The 14307-nt window shown below is 40.2% G+C and overlaps 1 protein-coding gene across 1 annotated transcript; it reads right to left on the bottom strand.

Annotated features, from left to right (window-relative positions):
• Window positions 1-1909: 1909 nt before the first annotated feature.
• Window positions 1910-12937, bottom strand: gatm (glycine amidinotransferase (L-arginine:glycine amidinotransferase)). The gene is made up of 9 exons (XM_066701449.1): window positions 12768-12937; window positions 11595-11822; window positions 11001-11196; window positions 9851-10041; window positions 9322-9459; window positions 6355-6519; window positions 5673-5736; window positions 5022-5138; window positions 1910-3223 (listed from the first exon to the last, which is right to left on the bottom strand). The coding sequence occupies exons 1-9, from the start codon at window positions 12834-12836 to the stop codon at window positions 3111-3113; spliced, it is 1281 nt and encodes a 426-aa protein (XP_066557546.1). The 5' UTR covers window positions 12837-12937; the 3' UTR covers window positions 1910-3110.
• Window positions 12938-14307: the final 1370 nt, after the last annotated feature.

Raw genomic sequence — 14307 nt, 5'->3', positions numbered from 1 at the left:
GTACAGTCTCAAGAGCATGGAGGAGATACCAAGAGATGGGCTGTTACACGAGGAGAGCTGGACAGGGCCATAGAAGGGCATCAACCCAGCAGCAGGACTGGTATTACAAGCAGCTGCAAGGAAGAGGTTTGAGAGGCGATCTCACGAACAGTCTTAGAGAAGTTACAAACTACAGGCACTTTTATGCAGACCAGACAGGAGAGAAAGTTACAGGACCCACATGTCTGTCCTGTGATGAGTGCAAGTTCGGTTTCTACCTGAAACTCGTTAGGAAAACCGATATATGGTTAAACCGGGGGAAATGTAAGGCGTATGTAATGTTTAATATAAGGGGGGCTTATTGAATATATCAAGCCCAAATGTCTTGAGAAAACTGGTTCTTATCAGACTCTGTTCCTGTGGGTATCAGGGTTGCACTATGGCACAGTACCGTAGCACAGCAAGGCTGCCGGACAGTGACCTTGTTTACACAGACACACAGGGGAAGAAATGCAGTTCATCACTGCCAAGTAGCGCCACAGACTGTCCAGGAGCTCACTGATGCCCTGATCCAGGTCTGGGAGGAGATCCCCCAGGACACCATCCGCCGTCTCATCAGGAGCATGCCCAGACATTGTCGTGAGTGCATACAGCCATGTGGGGGCCATACACACTACTGAGTCACAGTATGAGTTGCCGTGATGAAATTCACGCAAGTTGGAACAGCCTGTGATTTCAATTTACTTAGATTTTTGGTGTGAGTTTGAATCCAGCCCTCAATCTGTTGGTGATTTTAGTTTCCATTGACTGTTGTTACATCAGTTTGTTCTCAACGAATTACACAATGTACAGTTAACCTTATTTAAACTCTCCCTCTGCTGCCGTGTGGTCATCCATGTTTGATGAGAATGGAGATTGATAGTGCGATGATCATCTAGGATGGCTGATCTATGCGCTGTTCTTGAGTCAGTGTGAGAACTGTCAAAAAGAACTGCGAGCGTGTAGAGAACTGCACATGTGCAGCAAGAAGCGTGAGCGTGCAGCAAGAACTGCATGTGTGTAAATGAGATTGAACGAGCGCAGAATTGAACTGTAAGCGTAAAATAAAACCTGTAAGTATAGTTTTGCACGTACAAGTTGTATTTCTGTGCTCGCAAATTTTGAGAGTGAATTCAATCCATATGTGGTCAGTATGGCATTACCACTTCCTTTTGTGTTTAAGGAAGTGATCTGCTATGTAAATATTAATTAGAGCAGTTCTTGCCAAAACCTGCTCTGCTGGTTTTCGTTCCAGCTAACTTTCAATTGTTAAATTGAACCCTTAATTGCAAATGTTCCGCGCAATCTAGGCAGGCTGCATTCTTAAAGAGTTGCTGTAGTTCATGTATGAATGATAGGATTCAATATAGTTTTAATGTTGCCGATATGCTCAACTTTATTACTGAAAGAATAACTGTATACATTAAATCTGCATTATAATATAAAATAGTTGTAACGTCCTGCACCTGACTGCAGCAGGTGGTGCCGCCTCTCTCTCTCTCTCTGTCTCTTTCTCTCTCTCTCTCTCTGTCTATATATTTATATACATGCTAAGAATGGGGTACTGCATGACAGCTGTGAGAACTACTACTGACAAAATAACTCAGCAAAACAGTTGTAAATCATTGCTGTCCTAATCAAACAAATATACATAATTTCAGTAGAGCTTCATTATATAGGTACACAAAATTCAAACTCTTCAGTTGAATGCAGGTGCACAACTACCACTTTTGTTTGTAGAAATGTATTTTGCCACTTGTAAACTATGTGCTTAAATGAAATAGAAGAATTGTGTTTCATCACAAATTTGCAATATTGTACTGTAATGTACAAATTAATGTGTTCTGATTTGTATTGTATATGATTCATGGAGAAATTAAAATAAATAAAATAACTTCAATAAACCTTTATTAACACAAAAAAAATGCATGCAAAATATGAACATAAAAAGGGGGGTTTATGTTACTGTGATCAAGCCTTTGTTTAATAAAATATTCATTTATGAATATGAGTTACTTCATGTGACAGTGACATGATGTCAACAATCATTTACCACTCACTTATGACTAATTTATTTATAATAATAACTTTACCAATTTGATGCATCAAATTGACTGTTATATTGTACAATCTTTCTGGATTTCAGAAATAAAATAAAATAAAATATGGACAAGCACCAACATATGCATAAGCACCTTATATTAAGACTTCAAAGCAGCGTAAAATAATCTAGCAACACAAAAAATTGGATCACTTTTAATTGAAATATTATGGTTAATTTCAAAGAACTATGAAGCCTCTTCTCTGAAGTGAGCTGATTTCAAACACCCTGTGTTACTCATGTACTTCTTAAGGGTGTGGGTAAAGGTCTCTAGAGTTCACTTCAATCCTTGTTTTTTATAATTTTATTATTAAAGAACAGAAAAAAAGCACAGCAGGATGGGGGGGGCTCTTGCTGGCGAGGAGCTGGCACAACACATGAGAATACTGGCATGTGATAGATTCAGTAGTTTTAGATGTATATAAAATAATCTTAGATATCAGTAGAAAAACAATTCTAACAATATATGGAAAATATGGAAGCAAAAGAGGGGGACAGGTAGAAGAAAAACTGTAAAATAGTACAAATACGTGTCAAAATAAATATTTTTTTAAAAACCTGAGTAAATGAGTCAGCAATGAATAATGACCAGCTGTTAAAGCTTTCAATGTGCCCTATCTTTTTAAGAAGCTTTTTTTTTTTACAATACTTTTTAATCTTTTGCTTTTCTTTGAAATAGAAGTAGAACACATTTTTTTAAATGTTCAATTTCTGTACCCAGTAGCAACCCTGAAACATACCCTGCCTAATTCACAATCTCCATCGTGATGGAAAATACAAATAAAAACCAGACTGAATGGATGTTTTCACTGCAGCCAGACAGGAAGACAATGCTGTTAATATGGGGGTGGTGCTGTGATACACTGCTGTGTAGAATGGCATCAGAGCAAAGCCTTTCGCAAGAATTAATTGAATTGCAATTAACTGAAAATCAGTAGCTTATATTATAACCCCCTATAGGAGTTCAGTGAAGACAGTCAGTTTCACAGGCCTAGTTGAAGTAAGACTGCAGGGTGCCACGACGACGAACATCACTTGTCCAGCAGTGGAAGCCCCCTCCCAGAGAGTTGGCGTGACGGATGTTCACCTTGATGGTGTTTATTCCTGTGGAGAGGAACAATCGATCAAAGATATCTTTTCATGTTTTCATTTTGTCTTATCATTTTTATCATTCTGCCTCATCTTCAAGTACTTTAAAAAGTAAGATTACAACAGGCCATACCACTTGGCTATCCAAATACTGCACATTATTATTATTATTTTTTAATTATTATATATATACAGTGGGGGAAAAAGTATTTGATCCCCTGCTGATTTTGTACGTTTGCCCACTGACAAAGAAATGATCAGTCTATAATTTTAATGGTAGGTGTATTTTAACAGTGAGAGACAGAATAACAGCAAAAAAATACAGAAAAACGCATTTCAAAAAAGCTATAAATTGATTTGCATGTTAATGAGGGAAATAAGTATTTGATCCCCTATCAATCAGCAAGATTTCTGGCTCCCAGGTGTCTTTTATACAGGTAACGAGCTGAGATTAGGAGCACTCTCTTAAAGGGAGTGCTCCTAATCTCAGCTCGTTACCTGTATAAAAGACACCTGTCCACAGAAGCAATCAATCAATCAGATTCCAAACTCTCCACCATGGCCAAGACCAAAGAGCTGTCCAAGGATGTCAGGGACAAGATTGTAGACCTACACAAGGCTGGAATGGGCTACAAGACCATCGCCAAGCAGCTTGGTGAGAAGGGGACAACAGTTGGTGCGATTATTCGCAAATGGAAGAAACACAAAATAACTGTCCGTCTCCCTCGGTCTGGGGCTCCATGCAAGATCTCACCTCGTGGAGTTTCAATGATCATGAGAACGGTGAGGAATCAGCCCAGAACTACAAGGGAGGATCCTGTTAATGACCATAGTCAGCTGGGACCATTGTCACCAAGAAAACAATTGGTAAAACACTATGCCGTGAAGGACTGAAATCCTGCAGCACCCGCAAGGTCCCCCTGCTCAAGAAAGCACATGTACAGGGCCGTCTGAAGTTTGCCAACATCTGAATGATTCAGAGGAGAACTGGGTGAAAGTGTTGTTTTCAGATGAGACCAAAATCAAGCTCTTTGGCATCAACTCAACTCGCCGTGTTTGGAGGAGGAGGAATGACCCCAAGAACACCATCCCCACCGTCAAACATGGAGGTGGAAACATTATGCTTTGGGGGTGTTTTTCTGCTAAGGGGACAGGAGAACTGCGCCGCATCAAAGGGACGATGGACGGGGCCATGTACCGTCAAATCTTGGGTGAGAACCTCCTTCCCTCAGCCAGGGAATTGAAAATGGGTCGTGGTAGGGTATTCCAGCATGACAATTACCCAAAACACACAGCCAAGGCAACAAAGGAGTGGCTCAAGAAGAAGCACATTAAGGTCCTGGAGTGGCCTAGCCAGTCTCCAGACCTTAATCCCATAGAAAATCTGTGGAGGGAGCTGAAGGTTCGAGTTGCCAAACGTCAGCCTCGAAACCTTAATGACTTGGAGAGGATCTGCAAAGAGTAGTGGGACAAAATCCCTCCTGAGATGTGTGCAAACCTGGTGGCCAACTACAAGAAACGTCTGACCTCTGTGATTGCCAACAAGGGTTTTGCCACCAAGTACTAAGTCGAAGGGGTCAAATACTTATTTCCCTCATTAACATGCAAATCAATTTATAACTTTTTTGAAATGTGTTTTTCTGGATTTTTTTGTTGTTATTCTGTCTCTCACTGCTAAAATACACCTACCATTAAAATTATAGACTGATCATTTCTTTGTCAGTGGGCAAACGTACAAAATCAGCAGGGGATCAAATACTTTTTTCCCTCACTGTATGATATATATTTTTTTAATAAATAAAAATGAGCTTACCGAGTCCTTCAAACATCTTTTGAATGCTGGTCTCATTGGAATCAACCATGACTCGTTTTTCATCCAGCATCAACACGTTCATCGAGAGCCACTTGGAGGACATCCACAGTGGGTGGTCTGTAAAAACACACAACGTCACTCAGAAATTAGTGAATGGTGGCAAGATCGCATACAAATATATAAGTAAAAATGGTCGGAGTTAATGTCTGTCATCAGTATTTAAAGTGTAGTTGTGGATAGCATTGTGGCAGTGGTTGGGGCTGCTGCCTCAAAGTCAGTCCAAGGGACCCAGGTTTGATTCTGGGCCTGGGTGTGTCTGTGTGGAGTTTGCATGTTCTGCTAGCAGTTGTGTTTGTTTACGCCGGGTGCTCCGCTCGGGGTTTCCCCCCGAAACCGAAAGAAAAATTGCTTAGGTTGATTGGCTACTGTAATTTGCCCAGTAGTTGCATGTACATGCTGCCCTGGCATCCCATCCCGGCTGTACCCTGCATTATGCCTTTTGCCCCCTGGGTTGGGCTCTTGCACACCATGATCCTGTACTGGATGAAGTTGTTCTTGAAAATGGATGGAAGTTGTATTGTATTTTGACTTTACCATATTGAGACTGATCTGTGAGTGATTGTTTTTTTTATTTCCTATTTGGCCATTTACCGTCTGGAATTAATGGAGTTGGGGGATGAACGATGCTCCATCCAGCTCTCTTGAACATATCGATCTACGAAAATTTCACAGAAGGCAGTTAGAGATGGGGAAAACAGGCAAGGTCAAATAAGGTTATACTTTTATCATGTTCCCACTAGAGGGAGTCACAACGCAAACCATGAGAGTATTTCAAAGTCAAAATGAGCCAAAGTATTTTTTCTCAATGAAGACAGTTTAAAAAAGCAGTTAAAACACATGTTGTTTAACAGAATCCCTGTGTTGCACAAGGTCAAGTTGTTTATTTTCTCAGTTATTTCTGACAGTACTATCATGCTAAGGTTGTGACTGTGGTGGGGGTGGTAGTGTGGGTGTATATCTTATATTAATTAAATTATTCATTTATTTAGCCAATGGACTACACACAGTAAGACCATAACGTTACTCACAGAGACAGAGACATCAAAGCCTTATCTGAAGCATGTGTTGATCTGTAGTCCCCTGGAGAGGCCCAGAGGTACGTGCGCCCATCCTATCTATAGCACCACCATCAGCAGCCTCCCACAGACATGAGTCATTAGTCAAGGGTGACATCTGTGGCGTTCTCCAGGCTACCCTTGTAAACAAGATGCTACACCTCAATGGGTTTGATCCCAGCAGAGCTTTTACAAAGACAGAAGAGTAGAGCACACACCTGGCGACACGGGCGATCCGGATTCGACAGCACTAAGCCTGGTCCAATGATGTTGAAGGTGGCGTCGATGTGCATGGGATTGGGGTCCTTGAAGGAAATTATGTGCACTCTGTAGTCCGGAGCAAGGTGGCGGCGCATCCACTCTATCCCCATGTAGTTTGTAACCTGAAGAAACATGATTTGATATATTGTGGCACAGGTATGGGACAGCCACCATACAAGAAAATGTTGGATTCCCCTTGGTTGATGTTGCGATATAACAACAACCTGTAAAGGGAAAATTCCATAGAAAAAATGGTGCCCTTGGATACGTGCACACACCTGGGTTGGCCATACTGCTATGCCTCTCACTGCATAAAAAGACACCGCCTTCTGTAAGTCCCACATTGCATTGTATCAGAGGGCGAATGCAGGAGAGACCAGCGGTGAGGAAAGATGAGTATTGTTAATTGTTTACCCGGTTTGACCGCTGTTTGTTTTTGAGAATTTGATTAGGCTCTGACCTGGACTGGATGAGGACTATGATCACGGCAACGGCCCTCACTTCTGAATCACGGATTTGGAATTTCCCCTGAAAGCTCTTCCCGACTCCCTGACAAACCCGAGAAACCCCCGGATGTGTCACAGTATATGAATATATATATATATATATATATATATATATATATATATATATATGTTCCTTTATACTGGTAATGTGGATGGATTTCAAAACCATTGAGCAATTTTAATTATTTCTTAAAAAAATAAAACTATGTAATTATGGGATTTGAAACTCAGGCTTGAATGAACACTGTGCTTCTTGTTGGTGAATAAAGCAGTCAGTGAACCGAGGGGAAAATAAAAAGCTGCATTCAGCATGTTCTTTTCTATCTGCAGCTCATTTGATTGTTGCTGCTCCCCCAACACAGTCCTGCACTCTGGAGGCTGCCCAACTTCTAGGTTCATCATTAAAACCCTAATGGAACCAATACCAGTTAATAGTAAACAACATTTGTATCATTTGTATCTTGTATCGAGATCTTCCTTCCTCCAGCTTAGAAACATTGCTAGACTAAGACAATTCCTCTCGTTACAGGACACTGAGAAATTGATACACGCATTTGTTACATCTAGATTGGATTACTGCAATGCCATTCTGTCAGGCAGCACAAACAGAGCTATTTCTGCACTTCAGTTAGTCCAAAATGCTGCTGCAAGAATTCTAACTAAAACAAAAAAACATGATCACATTACTCCAGTATTAGCTTCTCTTCACTGGCTGCCCGTGCGCTACAGGATAGACTTTAAAGTGCTCTTATTAACATTTAAAGCTCTTAAGGGACTGGCACCTCCCTACTTAAAAGATCTCCTTATCGAATACACTCCAGGTCGGCCATTGTGATCCCAGGAAGCCGGTTACTTAGTGGTCCCTAAAATACACAAGAAAACCGCAGGTGGTAGAACATTCAGTTATAGGGTCCTGAAACTGTGGAACGATCTTCCAGCCAATATAAGAGATGCCCCCTCTGTCTTAGCCTTTAAATCACAGCTGAAGACTCATCTGTTTAGTCTCTGTTTTTCTAGCCCATAGTGCCCCCGGTGTGCCATGGACATGTAATGCATAACTGTCTTTGGAAAATTCCTGCACTGCATGACCAGTATCTGAGCACAACTGCCTTCTTGTCTTCCAGCAACAGCCCCCTCTTAGGGTCCGATGAGGCACCTCGTCTCCCCACCATGGAAGTCTAACTTGGCACAACCCTCCTCCGGAGCACCCCACCACAGAGGGCCAACGGGGCATCCACACCCAATGTCTGACGAGCCATTGCCCCCAAAGGCTGTTGATGGTCCAACCCCCCCACCCCTGATGGCCGGCGAGAGGCTTCCTCCAGAGGGAAGACCACAGCCAGCAGTACCGATAAAGAACTTTCTGATCTCCATGCTGCTGTAATAACTATACTGCCTGGAGGGGAGGCAACCATTAGGCCTAGGCCCAAAGCCGTGGACCCCCAGAGATTAATTTTCTCCTACATGCCATCCATAGGAGTTTTTGGTTTTTCTCTCCTCCATGCCTAAATGGTTTATTTATTTATTTCATGTAAAATGTTTACAGGTCTATATTTATTTTACTTTATTGTATTTATGTATTATTTTATTTTGCTGTACGTTTGTTGCACGTTTTCCAGTCTGTAAAGCACTCTGTGGCTACTCTGCGAAGGGCGCTATACAAATAAAAATTGATTGATTGATTCAAGTCACCTGCAGTGAGTACTGCTAACAGAATTGGAACAAGGCAAAGGCATAAAACAGGCAGACTTCAGACACTTTACTGCCTTTTCCTGCTGGTAAAACACATGGATTGGAGCAGACAGTATTTCAGAGTGCAATGGAAGCCGGTCACCATATAGCACATTGGACAGCTCCTGATGATTGCTGAGACTTTATGCTTGCCATAGTCCTAGAGGACCGTAGAGGTGAATGAAAGGAGCATGGAGGTGCGAGGCTGAGGGACAAGCCAGAATGAAACCCAGAAGAGACTGGACAGAAATAATGATGGGCTGGACCAGCTGGGCAATGAATCACATGATGAGGAAAAAACAGATGTCTACACTGAACAAATATCACAGAAATTATTGACATGGCACAGGTGGGGAGGCTTAATACAGCTGTTCAAGGGAACACTAGAAGCATTGAATTGACTGCTACACAGGCAACTGAAACTCACTATCAATGAAACAGAAGGCGGGAACTATCCTTTCTAATTTGTAGGCTAAGGGTGGATTTACAACCCTACACTGCCAACAGCTGTCTTTCTGTGACTTGCAAGAAGCTAAAAAGATCTACATAAGCAAATTATTTAACAAAGGGTTCAGTTACTTAAGTGAGGAGTCAACCACAATGGAAAACCAGCAAACACTGGTGTCCTCAGGACTGGGTTTACAAGGTCCCGTCATAGGCAATGTGCAAGGTTCCTACAACTCTCACCTGACTCCTTTGTACAAAGATATCACGTCCAGCTCGAATGAAGTCTGCAGCATCGAAGCACGGCTCATATTCCGTGGTGACAAACTTCCCTTCAGCAGCCAGTTTATGCCTGTCTTCTACGGTGCGGATAGGGTATTCCTGCAACATGAAAACATTATAAAAATGCATTGTGAGGGATCTACACGAAAGTCCTATACCAAACTTAGAGCGTGTGGAAGTGTTAATTGTGTGGTTTGATGTTTATACCCCAATGCCGGCCTACTCTGTTTTAGTTATGTGGCAATAAAGTGAGAAATTCCTGCACCTTTCCCATTTTGTCATTTAAATAAGGCCCCTTCTCCCTAAGTGATTTCACATAACATGACTTTTCCCTATTTCCTGATAAGCAAAGCAAATGCCTGAGTTTTAATCTGTGTAGAGGTCACTGACCATGTCTATTTGTTGAGTGGGAGTTGACTGATATGATTATACAGTTCCCTCTACATGCACATTGCTTTGTTGATGAATGTTAGAATGGGAAGATGTTTACCTGGTCGTATAAATCATTGGCCATGGTTGGTTTCGGAGCAGTAGTCCACTTTGCACCTTGTTTGAAGTATTCTTTAATGAGAGGCCGGTAAGCTCTGTATTCAAAGAAGCGAGATCGCCAGGCCATCGGGGCTTCAATGATCTCATTCCCCACAATAAGGAGGATGTCTCTCGGCATGGCAGCATACATACCTGTGCGAATTGACAGCAAGACATGAGACACGGCTAAGATATTGAAGTTGCACTGAAAAAATATGTAGTAGATGAAAATAGACCAAGTATACAAAACATGATTTATACAAAGATATCTGGTGGCTAACAAGTTTCTTTTAACAATTACACAAACCAAGAATAATGAAAAGTAAGACCGAATTACAATGCGTTAAAAAGAAAACTCATCTCAAGTGGTAGCAGTAAACCTACTTGCCTATCAGGGACAAGAGTTTTAAACAGTGACTGAAATCAGGTATGAAAGGTCTTTGATATGAACAGAACTGACACAGTTGATCACACTACCGACACTCAAACTAGAGATTGTGTCAGGGAGCTGCAGGGGGGTGGACGCCAGCAGTTGATAAACAATGTGGCAGTGAGGTGCCAGCATGGTCTGTGGCACATGGGAGAGGGGTTAGATGTCACACTATTTTAAGTGATGAATGGATCCCCTGCTGCAGCTGAGACCTCAGCCACCTGACGCTTTTCCATCAGCAGACACTGATTAGTAACAAAGGAGAATGATTAAAAAGACTAACTTATGTAACACCAGGGCAAGGTTATGAAAGATGATACAAGTTATAAGGTTAAACAAGAAAGTAGTGTAAAAAACACTTTAAAAATAAAAATGTAATCAGCTTCAAGTAATTTTCAGAAGTGACAAGTTATTTAATAACCCCATTTAATAATTGCCTTCAATAGTCCCTAACACCAAGAGAGCACAGAGCTTGAAGACAAGACTACTGGCATAGCAGACACCATGAACATATTGCAATTATTTTTAGTTTAAAAGCAAATAATAATTGGATTTTTCTTGAAACCTGTTTTTTTGAGGATGGTGGATTGCAGAACTGCATTGTGGTGCTTTTGGCTGTTAAGAGGAGTGGAATTAAAACTGCTGTCAAAAACAGGCTCAATGATCAAATTTGCTAGCCTACCTGTGGATGTAAAGTCAGGGGTTTTATAGACAACAGACCAGTCAATGGGTTCTGGTCTCCTGACAGTAACTCCCTCCAGACGTAGAATATTGCACATTTCCTCTATCTCAGTAACGGCCTTCTTCAAGTGATCCTCAGGAAAGCTCTGACCGCCATGCTTCTGGTAAAATGGCCAGTACTTCTCATAGGTGTTAGCCTGGGACAAAAAAACATAATCTTGTGAGGAAAAAAAAAATAGAAACGCCCAATTGCATCGAAAACTTTGAAATACTGTTTTCTTTCCAAGTTTTTCTAAATGTATTTGCATGAGTGACTCTGATTAAGTTCGTTTTTTAGAATGTATGTTTTTGTAAAGAGAAGACAATGGTCTAAGGGATACTGACACAATGATTTAAGGTGTAGAATACACAGCGCATACACAACAATCTGATTCTATGTATTGCACTTTGGAGTTATAAACTGTCTGCTTATGTGCAGAGTTTATGCATTCAACTTAGAAATCATGTTTTGTGGATAATGTATGTCGTTTCCATTTCCCCCTTAAATATGTTAAATCCCTGATAGGAGCAAAGCACTGAAACACGTGCGGTTTACCTTAACTTCCACTGTAAAGTCGGGTACTTGGGCATTCTCGGCTCTTCCCACAATAACTTCTTCTAGGGGGTCCCACTCGTTGTAAGAACTGACCGGACATTCCTGATGTAAGGGTCCGGTAGACTTTGAAACAGTCTCCTCTTCTGCTATATTTGGCAGGACAGCCGCAGCTGAGGTCTTGGTGCTCTGGAATGCTTTCTGCACCCACCCCGTCACAGCTCTGCCAAGCTGACCAAGGGAAAAATCAATATTGTAAGATGTGAAGTGTGCTTTGTGTTTTCTCCCCAACCACACGAAATGAATTCAGCAATCCAACAAATAAAAACAGACAAACTTCACCGTTGTATGTCATTTTATTATTGTGGTATTTTTATTTATTTTCTAATATCATGCATTATAAATGTCTTTAAAACTCGACTGTCATTGTAGCATTTTGGCCAGACGTCCCACCGAAATCTGTAAAAACCGAGTATTTCTTCTTTGTTTGTGTGATTTTAATCCCAACCCATGACTGAAGATATTTGCAATGAGTACATTGTTTTATGTAATATTAATTGTTAAATTAAAATTTTAAGTCTTCTTTCAAAGGAATGGAAACTACTCGATAAGAGTTCTCATTTCATGTCAAGGTCCACTAGTACACGATAAGATAGTATTCAAGAGACCTATATTGAGTTTCAGGGCTACTGGGTTTGTGTCACTGAGTTTGCAGAAATCATCTGTTACGGACAGCAACCTACTATTTAAAAATGAAAAATGCAATAAGGAATAAAACCAATGTCATTATTTTCTGTTTTTTTTTTCCCTCCGCATATGCATGTCACACTAGGTGGCGAAAAACAGTTAAAAACACAATAATCGGTACATTTACTACAAGATTAAGGAAAACATTAAATATGTATTTTATTCTTTCAACTTTTTATTGTTGTACTAGTATTATTTATGTTATTTCTACAGCTAATTGTACACTTTTTTCAATACATATTAAAAAAGGTGTTAACATCGGGGACATTAAAGTTTTAAAGGGTTCCTGCAGTTTTCTCTCTTAGCACTAAACTAGAACTTCAAGCGATGTATGCATTTTGAATAAATAAATACGAACACGGCTTGTTTCTTCTTCTTTTTTCTTCTTTTCCAATATGAATGTGAATTAGACATGAAATAAATACTAACCATAGCTCCAATCAAGTGAGCCGCCTCAGCACCTCTGCTACCTCCTCTCAGACACCTGACTCGCAGCATTTTCCTCGGCCCTGATGTTACCAGGAATGTGGAAACTCTCGCAGCTGACGACGCCTGATCTCTTACTTCACAGGATATAAAACGCAATTGGGGTATTCTGCCCCTTTATATACCCTCCCGACACTTTGTATTGGCTGCTATAAACAGTTTGGAGCTACGTGACTAAGTTTTAATGCACCATGAAAGACGATAGCTTGGCTATCAGCAGCACATTCTTATCAGTCACTCCCTGAGACTAAAACACATGAAAAATAGTTTTTATTTGACTGCATTTGTATCTGCAATGCAAATCACAATGTGTGGTTCACAATAATTGCATCACAGACACAGCTTTAGTAACTATAATGTAAATTACAGATTTGTGTTTAAAGTTCATTGTAATGCAAGGTTGCATTGGAGATGTTGAAGAATAGTATATGGGCTTGATGGTGCTGCATATGGACTTTCTTATGTAATTTATTTAAAACCAATTGAAGGACAATGTCAGGAGTATAGAATACATGCAGTGATTTTGCAACTTCATATCTCAAAGAACAAATAACTTGATAAAGCAACAAAACAAAAATGTTACTGGACAAGAGGTCACAATGTGACTTATATCTGGGTAAGTTCTATCTCCAACTATCTTCAGAATTATAATTAGGAAAAACAAAAAAAGGAATAATTACAGAACCACAGACACATTATTTGAGTTAGTGAAGAACACAGTGATGAAGAGAAACCTGGAAGAGCATTTATGTCTACATTTGCAACAAAGTGTATAAATTTTTTACGCTGCAGCAGCCTTCATGTAAAATACTCCCACTGAAAACACATCCATGGCACAGTGCCAGTACTCAAGGTAAGTGTAAGGGCATTGATAGACATTTAAATAAATATGTAATTAAACAGTTAGCATAAATGTGACTGTGAAAAAAGTACCATTAAGTCAAACAATGTGACAGAACTTACAACACGTACACAGTTGCAACACGTGTGTTGTCTAATCAAAGTCCATTCAAACCATTCCACAGAACAAACTAGAAACTAATTAGTTCGCAATCCATATTATCGTAACAATGCCTAAGAACCTCTAAGTACCAATACAGTTATTTTGCTGTTTTAATTATAAAAAACAAAGGAAACATTTTTGGTGATCACTTCATAAAAATGGGTTTTACTGCCATACAGGACAGGAATACAAATATTTTTGTCCTGGGTGTTTTTTCCCAAAGACATAAACATGCCTGTCAGAAACCAAGATAAAAAGCAGATAAAAAAGGAGGGTTAAAAAAACTTTGACTTGGAGTAATGTGGTGACCTAGAGAGGAACAACTGGTGCTTTAGTTGTTTTTTTAGCATGTATATGTATACTGAAGACACATTAAAAAAGAGAGCGAGAGAGAGAAAATTGTATTACTACTCCTGTTAACGGCATAATTTAATTCATGTAAAATAATGTCCTTTCTATGCACATAAAAGCTCCTTAAAG

Source organism: Amia ocellicauda, chromosome 4 (genome assembly GCF_036373705.1).
Source record: "Amia ocellicauda isolate fAmiCal2 chromosome 4, fAmiCal2.hap1, whole genome shotgun sequence".
In the NCBI taxonomy this organism is placed as follows: Eukaryota; Metazoa; Chordata; class Actinopteri; order Amiiformes; family Amiidae; genus Amia; species Amia ocellicauda.
This window is presented reverse-complemented; position numbering and strand designations above follow the sequence as displayed.